Here is a 15,433-nt window from a genome sequence, read left to right on the forward strand (position 1 = left end):
TAACTCAATTAAACATAATAATTTAAAAATATTAAAATTATAGTAATATATGATAAGTGTAATAAAAAATATTGATTTTAATAATGTAAATAATAAATTATGACCGTTACAAAACTGCTTTTACTGTTCCATTTGGACAGTATGAGTGGACTGTTATGCCCTTTGGTTTAAAGAATGCACCCTCAGAATTTCAAAGAATTATTAATGATATTTATAATTCTTATTCTGATTTTTGCATTGTTTACATTGACGATGTATTGATATTTTCAAATTCTATCGATCAACATTTCAAACATTTAAAGACTTTTTATTTTGCTACCAGAAAGGCTGGATTGGCAATTTCCAGTTCTAAGGTTTCTTTATTTCAAACAAAAGTCAGATTCCTTGGTCATCATATTTCTAAAGGAACAATCACTCTAATCGAGAGATCTCTTTTGTTTGCTGATAAATTTCCTGATAAAATTCTTGACAAAACCCAATTACAAAGATTTCTTGGAAGTTTAAATTATGTTCTTGATTTCTGTCCTAACATTAATAGGATGTCTAAACCCTTGCATGATAGATTAAAGAAAAAACCTGTTCCCTGGACAGATGAACATACCAAGGTTGTAAAGCTTATAAAGAATTCTGTGAAAAGCATCCCATGTTTATATCTTGCTAATCCTACATTACCTAAAATTGTTGAAACTGATGCATCTGATTTAGGTTATGGAGGCATATTAAAGTAAAAAGAAAATGATAAAGAACAGATAGTACAATATGTTTCTGCACATTGGAATGATTGCCAGAAAAATTATTCTACTATAAAAAAAGAAATCCTTTCCATTGTTTTATGCATTACAAAATTTCAAAGTGATTTATTAAATCAAAAATTTCTACTTAGAATTGATTGCAAAGCTGCAAAACATGTTTTGGAAAAAGATGTTCAAAATATTGCATCAAAATATATTTTTGCACGATGGCAAGCCATTTTAAGTGTTTTTGATTTTGATATTGAATATATTAAAGGTAATACAAATTTTATTCCTGATTTTCTAACTCGGAAATTTTTTCAAAACAGATAATGCCGCCAAAGAAGAAAGACAAAGGTAAAGCCGTTCTTAAAGATTCTGAATCTAGAGCAACCTCTAAAGAACCCCAAGCTACCCCTTCTAAAGACAAATTACTTTCCTCAGCCATGCCTATTAAATCTTGGATAGAAATGGTTGAAGAACATGGTGCCCATTACAAAACCACCTCTTCTGATGACCAAGTAAAACAATGGATGAGTTCCATTACAAAGTCCCCTGAACTTATGCTCGCCTTACAAAACCTTTCCCAAAGCCAGATTTTCTTAAAAGGAGAAAAAGATAACCCTATCTCCAAAGAAATCTCAAAACCCTTTTCTCAAAATGTGATTGTCTCTGGTGAAAGCTTTTCTTCCCAAATTGTGCTTTCCCAACCATCACCTTCAAAGAAAACCTTCGATTGGTTTGATAAAACCCATTTTCAAAATATTCTTTCTTTAGAAAATGGATTTTACCATGCTGATCCTTTCTAAGCAATTTCAAAGTTTTTCCCTAAGGGTAAAATTCTATTTTAATTTAATGTATTATTAAATATTTTTATAATTTCAAAAGATAAGTTTTTTTATAAAATAATAGATTATTGAATAAAAATAATATAAATATCATATATATTTAACAAAAATATTTAAATTATGATTTATATTTCATTAATGTCATTGAGGTTGATTTGTATAATTAATAATACAAAATTTTAGTTTATAATAATATTAAGAATAATAATAACTTGTAAATTGTAATATTATAATATAAAACATGATTATTTATAGTCCAATTCAATATTGCACCAAACACAATATAATATTATATATAATTCAATATTATCCAATTCAATCTAATCCAATCAAATTCAATCCCGAATACCAAACAAGCCCTAAGAATCTAAAGCGATACTTTGCTACAAGATAGAAAGCAAGGACTATAGATGTAATCTTTATAGCAAAGAACAATAAAAAATAACTAAAAATGAATGTGAAGCTTTTGGGCAGATAAATGTAACAAGGTGCTCAAGTATAAGTTCCAAAAGGGTGGCTATGAATTTCCATTATCCAAACTATGTTTCAAATTTCCATTATCCAAACTGTGTTTCAAGTTTCATCTACAAAATAAAGCTATTTCTGTGTTTGATAAGAGGAGAGAGAAACCTATGTTTCTTGTAAAATTTTCTCCCAGCATCCTGGCTGTTACAAAATAACTGCAATGAGTGTTTTCTTCTACTCAGGTCAAGCCAATATACTCCAAAATTCTGAGTCAGTATTTCCTATGTATCCAGTACCAGTACCTTTCCCGTTTCCTTCAATGTTCTCCGTTTATACACCACCATCTTGTCTTCCCTTGCCTCCTTACTCTGGCACACCATTGCTTCCTTCTCAACTTTTTTACGAACATCCTCTGAGATGCATTGTTCCTCGATAATTTTTCCGTTCTTCACTAGCTCTTTCTCAGTATTTTGCTCACCACCCACCGGATATTCTTCTTTAGTATTTTCTGCAGTCTCCATTTTCTCCAGCTGAGCTTCCGTTAGAACTTGGAGAAGTTCCAAAGGCGTAGATGCAGGATCAAGTTCCAAACAACCCTTAGGTGAATTATGACCTTCTTGACCTGTGAGCAAGTAAGAAGGGACTCGGTGAGAGAATCGGAATATCTCTTCTCTTGGAATTGTTCTCCTTTTACTTTGCTCTAAATGTTGGCGAAATACTGTCTTGAAACGAGGAACTTTCAGGAGAGGCACAACACCGATACCTGTCTTCTCATTGTAATCTTCAAGGACTTCTACCATGTCATATTTGTGTATAACTTCATCAGGAGTACACTCACTCCAATCAGCACGCCAGTTCCTATAAAGAGCCCAAACTTCTCCCTTTCTAGGATAGATATGAATGGCCCCTCTTGTGCCTTTGGCCCACCTAACCTTGTGTGAGAAAGAATTAAGAGAGTCATAAACTTCATACTTGCCCCGCCAGAAATCACCGCTAGTCTTGGGAAAGCCAGAACCAACCCAATTTAGTGGGGCAAGTTCATTGTTGCTTTTCGAATTGAGCCAACTGATCCGCATTTTGAATGGTTTCAATGAGATCACACTTTGAATCATAGCATAATAACGCGGCATCCCATCATCGTCATCATAAGCAGCCCAAACCTGGTTTTCGCTAAATGACATTTCAGTTCGATCCTGGTCAAAATCATGAAAATCTGGATCCGGAACAATCATTGATGTGGGATCAGCATCCTTGTTATCAGTTTCAACATCAGAAGCCGGCAAAGACTTTTTGATCTGAACACCAGCCTTGGTATTTACAAACTCCGAACATTTGTTTGCGTCACCTTTCTCACCATTCACAAAATCTTTTTGCCTCTCTTCCTTCTTATCTTTTATCTCTGTGCTAAAAGATTCATGGGGTGTCTTAGAAACAGCATTCTGGCACAATTCATCAAGCTTCCAGCAAATCTCTTTCTTAGCCTTATTCATCAACATATTCCGAATTTGTAGCAGTGACAACTCCCTCCTACAGCCAGGTATTTGGTTTCCAGCAATTTTGACCCTCCCTGATTCAGGACCACCATTCTCAAATCCAGATATCCAAACTCCTCCATTTCCGGTGAAAATTCGATTTGCCATCTCCCTTTCATTGCTATTCACCGCTTTTTTATCCTTGCATCTTTTTTTCTTCAGTCCATCTATTTTTGTCGCAGAGCTGGCACCTACACTAGAGGACCCAGAAGAAAATCCATAACCACCTTTCCTAGGATTGAGAGTTTTCATTTGAATAGCATCCTCTTTCAAAAACGATGCTGCTGCCTCCTCACGACCTCTCTTTAGTTTCACACAGGATGGCTGAACCGTAAGTGCAGCTTGAGCAGCTGAGGAAGATGGTGTTGCTGAACAGTGGTCACTGCCAGAATCTGAGAATGGATCTGATCTCACACTCATAGCTGGAGCTGGTTTCCTCACCGAAGTGTATGTGTTTCCTGTCATGGTATCATTTAAAGGAGGGGGTGCAGTCTCAACAGCCAAAAAGAGTTGACGGCATTGGGGGCAAATGAGATTATTGTTGAGATAAGTTCGGAGGTACTCAAAATGCATTTTACAGGCATTGCAGGTAGTCCAAAAGGTACTTGGTTTAGGTCGAAAATGAGAAGGGGCACATTTGGAAAAGGTAGGATTCTTCTGATACCTTGCATCCGAATTATCACTCTTCGAGAAATAATGAATACTTTTCTCACCAGTAGTAGGACTAACTGGTGAAACTTTCATATTTGGACTTTTCCCATATCTACCATTTCGCTTTTGATCATAAGCAAGTCTCTTGCTTTTATCTGACAATATATTCCAGGCTTCTGTTAAAATTTGGAAAGCGGCTTCTGCACCTGCCGATGTACTTTTATCAGGATGAATAATTAAAGCAAGTTTCCTGTATTGCATCTGGATTGTCTCATCATCAGCCAATGGTTCCACACCAAGGACTCTGTACCAATCAACCATGCCATTAATTCGTTTGCTAGCAGAAATATGCACATCAAGTATCACCAACAATTGGGGAAGTCCATCAAGCTCAGGATACAACTTCTGGGCCTTCAATGCCATATTTTTTGCCCCTTCAACATCCTTCTCTGCAAGCTTCTTTTCTGCAAGCTTTCTGGCCCTGGCGGCCTCATCTTTATTACATTCCATTTCACTTTTGATTCTTTTTGGAGTTTCTTCTGTTTAAGTGAGGATTTCAACTAGAAGCAGCCAGATTAAATCCAAATATGTAAACCGATATTCTCGCACTCATAATTAAGAAGCTGCATCAACTATTCAAGCCCTAATATACCAAAACAATAAATGCATATAAGTAAACATCTCTAGCAAAGAAGGAATGAAGATGCAAAATTTATCCCGAATATTGCGGTCATGATTATTCATAAACACCCGCCAACATCCACAATTTCTCTTATTAAATACTACCATCAAAGAGGCACACTATTTAACGCTTCTTGAGATCCATCAATTCAATCATTTGTAACATCTAACAATCTAAGAAGCTAATAAATGATGAAATTTTGGAAGGGGAAACAAAAGCAGGAAAACAGTAATGAAATTCAATGAACTCAGAGTAACAAACTTTCAAAATAAGCATAACAGACTTGATAACATATGAAGACACAAAAATTATCCCGAATATTTCGGTCATGATTATTCATAAACAACTACAGACGTCCATAATTTTCCTTAATAACAACAATGATCAAAGAAGCACAATTAAATGCTTCTTAAGATCCGTCAATTCAATATTTTGTAATATCTCTTAAATCCAAGAACCTACTAAATAATAAAATGAAAAAGACGCGGGAAAATATTTTTGAAATTCAACAAACTGTGGCAACGAACTTTCAAAATATGCATAACAGACTTGACAACATAAAACTATTAAACAACACAATAGAAATTCCGTCAGCATTGTCCATCCATAACCAACAACAACAATCATGAAACCAATCAAAGACAGGTTATAAAACAAACATCCCAATAGCCGGTTCATTTGGTAAGAAATCATAAGCAACAGCATGAAATTTCTTAGAATCTAATTAAATGTTGTTAAGGCATATGACTGGCAAACACATTTCAAGATTTCTTCACTTTCTCCTTTATTTCTCAGCAAATAAACATACATAATTCTCTTTGATCATTCAAATTTTTATCAGAGTCATCATACACTTGAAACACAAAAAAAAAAAAAATATCTAATACATATCTAAACTATAGCCTCCATTCAAAATTGAAGAAAACAAAAGGAAAACAAGAATGGAGCAAATATCCATTTTTCATATACAAAAGGAAAACAAGAATGGAGCAAATATCCATTTTTCATATTAACTTGAATTTTTCAAAAATAAGAAATATTTATATATTTTTAATACAACCCAGCATTCTTAACATGCAATGTGATATAAAACAAGGCACAAGAATTACATATGGTCTTTCAATAATTTTGATCAAAACCCTAAAAGGGTCTAACAACAGCTAACAATCGAATAAAGTGGCTATAATATAAATGTAACGAAAAGTAATAATAAAAGGAGAAAATGATAAGAGATTATTTAAGTTACCCATTTCAGTGAATTGATTCGAAAGAGACGCCATTGATATGAATTCCCACTTGAATTTTGAATTTTCCTTTTTTTTCTCTTTTTATTTTTATTTTTTATTTTTTTTTTACCACCCAGAACCAAATAAAACTCCAGAAATTAAAAAGCCAGAATATTAAAATCCCAGGTATCACACCATAGAAAATGTATTTGTGGGTATATTTATAATATCGATTAAATATAAATGGTAATGTGGGTATTTTATAAATAAATAAATATATATAAATATTTTTTTTATATATTAACTTTTACACAACAATGTTGCTTATATGACAAAACACTAACCTTGGTTAGCTTTTAACTCTAGTTCATGGAAATTGAAAAGTTGGCAGGTTGTATAAATATGGAAAATTTTAATTTTTGGTAATTTCCAATGTACCAACGTCTGATGCTTTTTCTTCTTGTACATTTCTTTGTTTATTTATATTTAAAATGTTAAAATTTACATCTGTGATTGAATATGACAGCTGGCACCAAACATAGTTTTTTCAAAAAATAAAACAAAAAAAAAAGACTTTAACATGGATTTTTGTCAGAAAAATTCAATTTTTCCAGAAATGGGAGGGGCAATAAATATATTGACATAGCAAATTGTGACAAAAAAATGGCAGCATAGTAAGCATATTAAAGATGATACCAACTTCTTCCCTTTGTCCAGCAATGAATCCACAATTATTTGCCAAATGGAGAATTTTGCTTTGAATGCATGCCTCAGCTCTGCCATTTACCATATATGCGCCATGTGAAATTGGACTTGCTTAAATATTTTACTGGGCAGAGCTTAAATCCACGCAATAAAAAACTTCCCATATGGTTCTGGATCCTCAAGATTTTGCTTACCAATTCTATTCTTGAGCAGCAGTATCAGCAAAAGGATCTCATTACCATATGTGTCTAGCTTTAGATACATAATGTCAAATCTGTAAAACAAGTTTAGGTGACCGTCCAGGTCTCTACATTTTCATGGGAATGGGACTCAACTTGCTCTAGTATCAGTAGTTGCAATCAGAGAGATTTGCTTAATTCATTCTGTTAAACTGTTACCATGAGTTTCGGCGAGAGCATTTTAGACGAACCTGCGGGCTCAACGCCAAGCACTGGCAGATCTTAAGCATACCACTGTTATATTGCCCTTTACTGAATCATTGTCAATTCTTCTAATTTGTGCACCGAAACAAGTTCTAGAAAGGAAATATAAACCTGAAAGATAAATGTCAATTAAATGTGATAATGGTACACATTGTGAACTAAACAAAGGAAGCATGATCCTGCTACAGATGAAAAAAAAACCTGCAGGGCCGCAAGCAATCATAACTGGTTTAAGGGTCAAATACATAGAATTAAATGCTCTACACAAGAAATAACTTCAATCCAAATTTGAAGCAGATGTCCTTACACAGCCTGTTTCATTAAATATGCAATGTAATCAAGGACTGCCTTCGACTGTTGGTTCAGAAGGATTATGAGCAGCAAAAATGCTTGCAGCCCAAGATACGCTCGATAAAACTCTTTGCACCTGCATATCTATGTAAAACAATCATCTGTTGCTTCTGTTAAGATTCCCGTAGAGTTGAGCATAAACACTCTTAGTCCTATGAACGACAATCAAACTCATTACCATTGCTATGATGCAAAGTCCTGCCATTATCCCACAAGTGATAGAGTAGCATATGGAACCCAAACAAGTGGGAGTTTCCTGATCCCGAAATGAAACCGGAAGCATATTGCCGTTATATTTCCAGAGAAGGCCGGCCTGTTTCTCTGCATAATAGTCGTATATACCACTGGCGATGACACCAGAGAATATTAGAGAACCAGCAGGACTTGCCAGTGTCAGAAAATTATACAAGGCGCCAAAACTCTTCAAGCCAAATAGCTCTGAAGCTGCGGCTGGCACAATTGCCCAGTGAGCACCATAACTGAGTCCTACCAGCACTGTTGTGACATATATTTCACCTGGCCATCCAATGGCATAGTAGAGCAGTGCAAAAGCCATTACAACCTGAGCTACGGCCATGGCTACTGGTCTTGGATAAGCAAATTTTCTGAATTTCAAGGGAGGAAAAAAATAAATAAAACTTAAGATCAGGTCAAAGTTTCTTGTTAGCTGAAGTAAAATCACTAAAAATTATTCATTGCTATAAAAGAAAATAGGTTGCACCTTACAATGGCCTCTGAAAAGTAGCCACCTCCAACTCGGCCAAGAAAGTTCCAAATGCTGATCATGGATACATATATACTTGTATCAGCATATCCAAGAGATTGACAAATCTGTCCCAGATTGTCAATAACAGTCAAACCAGATCCTGAAGCCAGTACAAGGGAGAAGAACAGAAGCAAAAAGTCGGCCTTCATCAAAGCCTGAAGTAAAGTGAAATCCTCTCCTCTACGTGGACCTTTTCTCCGCTTGACCCTCACTGCCCCTTCTGCAGCTGCTTGGAACAGTTTAGCTTGCAAATGAGCAATTCGTTTTTGTCTTTCTGATGCTGGAAGCGAGTCTACTTCTGGAGGCTTCTCATCTTCAACCTCACTTAGAATGACCTCTTCTCGATAGTCCTCAGATTTACTTGCTTCTCCTTTATTTGTCTTGGCAAGAAGAGTCTCCTCTACTGGAGGTGGTGGTTCCGTGAAGAATACCAATACAACAGGAATTGTTACTGGAAGCAATATGATAATGATCAAACCCACTGCTAATACTGTGAGCACGTTTTGATTTACAACTACTAGATCCTCAAGCAGCAAGACGGCCAACATATAAGCCGCCAGAACGAGGCAAACAGTGTACGTGAATAAGAAGCTTGTATTATCAGACAGCCTCACTTGTCTATGTCCTCCAATAGGTCTGACAATGAACATAAAAGCCATTACAACAATTGAAGGTCCAACTGCAACTAAGAAAATCAGTGATGTTTCATTAGCACTGATCATGATATAAATTTGAGTTAAAATAGCACCACTCAACCCAGCAAATCCTTTCAATATCCCCACAACAGGACCCCTGCTTTTGGGGAAGTTCTGCACGCATGAAACCAGAGCTGCTGTGTTGAAGTACGTCTCGCCATTTGTTCCAACAAATATAGCAATGCAAAGCTGCAAAAAAAAAAAAAAAATTAATTTAATTAAATTAAATTAAAAAAAAAAAATCATGATCCTGCATGAAATGGTTGACAAAAACTGCAAAGCTCCTCCCAGTACAAGTATTCGAGCATTTGACCATCCGGCCAAATATTCACAAGCTTTAGGTACTGAAACGACATCTCAATAGCTAATAACAAATCAAAGAAATTACCCAATGATATAATGGCATGGACAATTCATATGCTTCTTCTTCTTCAATAATTAATTGCTCCACTCATTGATCTGAATTAGAGATTAGGAATAACCTCTCAAGCATAATGACTCAATTCATATAATATGTTTATCAATAAGCTTCTGCCACTACCTATCAATTAATTATGTTTATCAACCACAAGAAAGGATTTAAAAAAGAAAAAGTTCTCAAATATCAGAATTCTCAATCTTCTCTCGATACATGATTCTGAACCTTCATAACATAGCATAAAGAAAGACAAATAGGCTTTAAAACTAGAGACGAGGCAAGGCAAGCACTCACCACCCAAAGGGGCAAAGAAGGCAATCTATTGGTGACAATAAGCCAAACCAAGCCATACCCAACAAAATTCTGAAGCACACCAATAAGATTAATTGACCAAACAGGCAAAATTTCAACAAAAGTACCAGGAACAAAGCCAAAACTGTCACCCAAATCCTTGGCCACACCCAAAAGAGAAACCTGTCTCTGGTTGTAACCCATATGGGCTTTGATCACAGGTGATATGCTTCCAAACAAGTAGCCAATTCCAGCACAGGACTGAATCCACATTGAACAAACAAAAACCAGCCATCTGTTGTTCACGAAGGACTTGAGCCTCTCAGGTAGACGTACCATGCTTGTACTATCGAAACTCTAAAAGCTATAAATGGTCTCTTAATTCTTGAGGAACAAATGATGATGATTGAATATGAAGCATCCGTTGTGTTACTGTTACAAATTTAAAATATGATTTGTTTATTGACTTCCTGCTTTTCGCCTTTTTTTAATTTAATACAAAGAAAAGCCAAAACGTGTCACAATCAAAGCGCGGTAAAACTAAAATGCTGGCCAACGGTCACTATAACTAAAATAAAAGAAGGGCGGGTTGGTTGTGGAACTGGAAAGGTGATGTGAAAGTGCATCAATCTGAAAGCTTCAGACTTAGTAGATAAGCAGCACGCGTAGCGTTGTCATTTTCTTCTTTCTTTGATGATAAATTAGAAAATTAAGATTTATAAATATAAATATAACAATATTTTTTTAAATCGAGAGTTTGTGACCAATATCTTCTTTAACTGACATATAGAATTGAGTTATATTTAGACTTCAACTTTGATACGTCGAGACAGATTCCGACATGTATATTGAGTTGGATTATAATATTTGTATGTTCTATCTAGAGTAATGTAAAAAAAAAAAAAAAAAATGATAGTTAGTAATAAATAAATAAATGAAGTTTGAAACTTTGAATGTTGTACTTATTAATATATGTATTGTGCTAACTAATAAGACTTAATCATTATCTATTACTCGAATCAAATTGATAGTGATACATCATTTATTATATCAATTAGAATATAAATTAAATTTTCTAACTATATAAATATAACATTATTAGAATAATAATCTGAGACTATATTCATTAATTGTACAAATGGTTCCAAAATGTCAAGTGAATGAACCTCTGTCGTGTACTTTTATCCTTTTCAATTTGTGGCCGCGAGAGATAAGGCCGTTCCAATCCACCGACTTTGTAATTTGTGCACTGATAAGAGATATTGTAATTTGTGGTACTGATAAGAGATGACGAATACATTGATAAGAGCCTAAGAATCCCAGGTATGATTTATGAATTATGATTGAAAACCTTTTGACAAACAGGACCACATGCAACGAATTTGTTTATAATTAATACATTGCATTGGGGTCTGCCTAAGTTACATTTAATGTAACTTACGGTCAGTATGTAAAATTTTATTAAGCCCTCTATACTCTATATTATTTATATATTCATAAGTATTATAAAATTTTTTGAATTATAAAATTTCATTTAATTTCATACACTCAATTTTATTTTATTGAAACCCTAAAGTACGAATTCGCTCCCTATAATTTTAAATTTCCAAAATGACCTCCATTTAATTAATAACTATTATTTTATTATAATCATAAATATAATTATATTCTTTAAATAGATTATTATTTTTATTATTAATAACAAGAATAAAAAGTATTATAATTAATTAATCTATTAACAATAATTAATAATAAATTTTCATTAAATTGTTAATAATAATAATAATTAACGATAATTATTATTAATAATTAATTTTTGAATAATAATAACAATAACAATAATTAAAATATAAAATAATAATTGTGATAAAAATTAATTAATAATTTTATAGCAATGTTACAATTTAACTCATTATGATTTTCATTCTAAGACAAAATAAACAAATAAATGGTAATACAACTCATTCTAATTACGATTTCTACAGTTCAAGTAAATAAATTATTCTAATTCTAATTCTTTATTTTAATTCTAGCTATTCTGATTGTAATTCATTATGTTTCCAACTAAATTTGATTCCTATTTAGTGAATGCACTATAAAATTCATAATACTTATGAATAAATTGTAGGGGGCGACTTCGAGCTTCAGGATTTCAATAAAATAAAATTGAATATAAGGGGCTAATGATATTTTACAATCCAAAAATTTTATAATACTTACGAATAAAGTATAAATAATATAGAATATAGGGGGCTAGATAAAATTTTACATGATGGCCATAAGTTACATGGAATGTAACTTAGGTGAACCCCATTGCATGCACAGACAATAATATCAAGGCCCTAACAATTATCAATCATTTGAAAACGTTTTCAATGTTTTGGATCACATCCACAGGCCACGGCTACCACCACTTTAATCTTTTCAGAAATGGGGCACTAGTTTCTAAAAGTTTTGAGGTTCATCCATGACCTGACCTCTTTTCAATATTTGAAAATTGTGAAATTTTTTCTCCCCAAGCCAAGCTATAAGTATAAAGAGAGGATTTTGTTATCTAACATTAAAGGTAAGGTACAGCCTCTCACACAATTGATTCATGAGCTCCATTAGAATTCACCATTAGGAGAGAGAATTGTACCTTACATTAAACGTAAGGTAGTAGTTCCCATAAAGAGATAGTGATATCAGTTAAGTATTAAATATTAAAATTTTAACATTTTTCTTTTGAAAATATTAAGTTAAATCATCCGTAAACAACATTTTTACTTTTTATATACAAACTTGTAGTATTCATGATCAATGGTCAATCATAGTATATCTCATTACCAAAATTTGCCTTATAACACCCGTTCAATCGTCACGGTCACTTCCAGTTTTTACAACATTTTGCCAAGACACAAATGAATGTTACTATAATTTCTTTGCCAGCGTCTGTTGATTTTCTTCTTTCTCTTCCTCTGATATGAGCCATATTGGCCATGGATTTTGTAAGATTCTAAGAACACCAATGAAGTTCCATGTGATGGGGATTATCTCTATTACTAATTTTTCCTACGATTTCCAAATGTTATCTATGATGAAAGGTATCACTACAAATGAAAAGACTATGGCTCTCAGCAAAGAACAAGATATATAGTCTAATTACATGCGGAAACCTCATTTCTAATCAATCAAAGTAAGTTCTCGAGCATTCCGTACTGAAAAGGCCAAAAATTTTACTGACTGTAACATGAATCCAGTAGCAAGGAGTTTTGAGTTGAGTGCAATGAACCACACTCAAATGAAGCTGAGAACAAAAAATACACTCCTAGTAATTAAACACTAATAGTATGTATAATACGATTCCACTATCATTCAGCGACATACAACTTGCTCATGATTCACCCAGCAATAACTCCAATGAAATACCAAAAGCCAAAAGATCTGTGCTTTACTTCCACATTCATCATTCATATCAATACAAAATAATTCAATAAGAACAATGTTCATCTTACAACTCGCAAGGCCGAAGAAAAATAGACATAAATATCAGAACTTTTGGAAAAGGTAGTGCAAGATTCATGATTCTGATTATTATTGCATGATAAAACTTAACCCCATTGTAGCCATTTCCATATATATTCCCTCTTAGTGCTCTAACAAGAATCCTAGGGTTTTATGCGCACTAATAGTTTCTGCCAAGAGTGTGCCATAACAACTATCCATACCTGATGATTGCTATGCTTTATTACAGCTTTTCATTCTTTTTCCATTTCTTTATGGTTGCTAAGATCTCATTTCTTCTATAGCATGGCCGACAAAGGGCTTTTATGTAGATTATGACAGGAAAAAAAAAAATCCTCCCAATACAATGTTTCTTATTTTTAGACGCATCAATACTAACAAGTCAATTACTAATTTAGCCACTTTGATTAACTTCAAAAGTCCTCTAGTTGAACAGGCTGTCGAAATTAACATGTTAGCGGTATTTGTATTCTTCCACACAGAGGCAAATAAGACAGAGCAATAGACTAGCTAGTGAAGTTTCCTCCAGAAATAGTCAAGGCAATGAGAGCAATAACAAAATTGAATTAAAATGAATTCACACATATGTAGTTATTGCATTTCTCCCGTGTAATGTTTGTGGGCATTCGACAGTAAAGTTTTAATGGCATCAACTATAATACCTGATGGCTAGATACAGATTAGTGAAATGTACTTAAGCTACTGATATTGTAGCAGGAAAGATAAAAGTCTATTCCATGGAATCAAAACTTGGAGCATACCAGCCTAATTCAGCAATAATTTGCTTCATTCTTTCTTCCTGTCCCTTCGAATCCCCTAAAGCTGTTGTGAAGGGATATACATAAGTTACTTTTTTAGCCACTGACCTATAAGCAACCACATCCCCTTTCACCAAAAACTCTAGCACGTCCCGGCCAAACCCTCCATCAACCTCAGCTTGTAAATACTGGCCTGGATTTGTGCAAACATGCTAGTTTTAATGCGTGACAAAATGTGTGTAAGTGTCTAAAAATATGTAATAGTTAAATTGAGTCAAATTACCAAATGGGGTATCCTCTACAACACCAATCTTGACATTTTTCTGTGTTTTCAGGATGGCTTCCTGCAATTTCTGCAACAAAAGAAAACCAAGCTACCTAAAAATGGATTACATTCTCTCATGATCTCACTTCATCTAGTTAAATTTCAACCATTCATTATCACTAATAGACATTTGACCTGTGACCAAAACTCATGAGAGCTCAGATGATAAGAGGATCCTGATTCACAAGTATGGTCATGTGTCATTCAAACCTGAATTGCATTCTCGGTGGAATTTTCAGGAATCCTCAAAGGGAACGCAAACGATGACGATTTGGGGTTAGTGGACACACACCCTGGATTTGTTGAAGGGCAAGGCCTAATTTTCCTGCAAGAAGAAATGAAAACAGTTAAAATATGAATATAATGGGCATGTTATATAATGTTGATGTTACAATGCAAATTGGGGCAAAATGGAAAATATACCCATCTTCTTGTAGTCCTAATTGCAAATTCTTGGACTGAGAAAATGGGGTGGTAGGAGAAAGCAACGGAAACTGAGAGTTGACGGAAGGAACGGCTAAACAAGGCAATGGAGAGTTGAACGTTGCGGTGAGAGCCAAGGAAAGCAAATGGGATAAAATTATGGGCTTTTTGTAAAGAGCCTGTGAAGTGGATGCTGCAGGCTCAGGGTGATGTCCATGGCAAAGTGATGATTTTTTGGTGAAGATTGTTGAAGATTTGATGAGTGAGAAATCAGGTGGTTGGAAACGGTGACCAATCAAACCCATGTTTGATAAAATTTGTTATCCCTTTACCTCTTCTGTTAGTTAGTTGATAGTTATGCCTATGTCTCGCTCCCCTGGCTCTTCCACTATGGGATGAAGAGGTGAAACGCACCCGTTGTTTTTTTTTTTTTTTCAATTATATATCTTCAAAAGGATGCAAATATTAGAAACAAATGTAATTTATATCAAAATATACATATCAAATTATATCTCAAAACTTTATAATCTCAATTGATGAAAGCGGTATGTAATGTGTCATTTATTAGTTGGTTAATATATTTTCATAATTTTAAGAGAATTTATCATATCACGTCATC

The 15,433-nt window shown here is 34.0% G+C and overlaps 3 protein-coding genes across 4 annotated transcripts; all 3 read right to left on the reverse strand.

Moving 5' to 3' along the window:
* Positions 1–2,080: 2,080 nt before the first annotated feature.
* LOC102617358 (uncharacterized) lies at positions 2,081–6,357 on the reverse strand. Its single transcript, XM_006493146.4, has 2 exons — positions 6,156–6,357; positions 2,081–4,870 (listed from the first exon to the last, which is right to left on the reverse strand). Exon 2 carries the CDS (start codon positions 4,735–4,737, stop codon positions 2,326–2,328), a length of 2,412 nt encoding a protein of 803 aa, XP_006493209.1. The 5' UTR covers positions 4,738–4,870; positions 6,156–6,357; the 3' UTR covers positions 2,081–2,325.
* A 1,032-nt stretch (positions 6,358–7,389) lies between these two features.
* On the reverse strand, positions 7,390–10,337 carry LOC102617653 (protein NUCLEAR FUSION DEFECTIVE 4-like). 2 transcript variants are annotated; one of them, XM_006493147.4, is made up of 3 exons: positions 9,808–10,337; positions 8,356–9,284; positions 7,390–8,239 (listed from the first exon to the last, which is right to left on the reverse strand). In XM_006493147.4, exons 1-3 carry the CDS (start codon positions 10,141–10,143, stop codon positions 7,732–7,734), a joined length of 1,773 nt encoding a protein of 590 aa, XP_006493210.1. In that variant the 5' UTR covers positions 10,144–10,337; the 3' UTR covers positions 7,390–7,731. The 2 variants fall into 2 exon arrangements, with proteins under 2 accessions (XP_006493210.1, XP_052296046.1); XM_052440086.1 differs by lacking the exon at positions 9,808–10,337 and adding an exon at positions 9,484–9,801.
* Positions 10,338–13,874: 3,537 nt separating this feature from the next.
* Positions 13,875–15,241, reverse strand: LOC102617934 (thylakoid lumenal 17.9 kDa protein, chloroplastic). Its single transcript, XM_006493148.4, has 4 exons — positions 14,815–15,241; positions 14,602–14,716; positions 14,350–14,419; positions 13,875–14,259 (listed from the first exon to the last, which is right to left on the reverse strand). The coding sequence occupies exons 1-4, from the start codon at positions 15,117–15,119 to the stop codon at positions 14,039–14,041; spliced, it is 711 nt and encodes a 236-aa protein (XP_006493211.1). The 5' UTR covers positions 15,120–15,241; the 3' UTR covers positions 13,875–14,038.
* Positions 15,242–15,433: the final 192 nt, after the last annotated feature.

Source organism: Citrus sinensis, chromosome 4 (assembly GCF_022201045.2).
Source record: "Citrus sinensis cultivar Valencia sweet orange chromosome 4, DVS_A1.0, whole genome shotgun sequence".
NCBI classification, from domain to species: Eukaryota; Viridiplantae; Streptophyta; class Magnoliopsida; order Sapindales; family Rutaceae; genus Citrus; species Citrus sinensis.

Coding starts and splice junctions, on each gene's coding strand:
- LOC102617934 (XM_006493148.4), bottom strand. CDS start 15,119: ATGGGTTTGATTGGTCACCGTTTCCAACCACCTGATTTCTCACTCATC. Junction 14,717..14,814: donor TTAGGACTACAAGAAGATGG/GTATATTTTCCA, acceptor TTCTTCTTGCAG/GAAAATTAGGCCTTGCCCTT. Junction 14,420..14,601: donor CCACCGAGAATGCAATTCAG/GTTTGAATGACA, acceptor CTTTTGTTGCAG/AAATTGCAGGAAGCCATCCT.
- LOC102617653 (XM_006493147.4), bottom strand. CDS start 10,143: ATGGTACGTCTACCTGAGAGGCTCAAGTCCTTCGTGAACAACAGATGG. Junction 9,285..9,807: donor CTTCTTTGCCCCTTTGGGTG/GTGAGTGCTTGC, acceptor TTTTTTTTGCAG/CTTTGCATTGCTATATTTGT. Junction 8,240..8,355: donor TTTTCAGAGGCCATTGTAAG/GTGCAACCTATT, acceptor CTTGAAATTCAG/AAAATTTGCTTATCCAAGAC.
- LOC102617358 (XM_006493146.4), bottom strand. CDS start 4,737: ATGGAATGTAATAAAGATGAGGCCGCCAGGGCCAGAAAGCTTGCAGAA.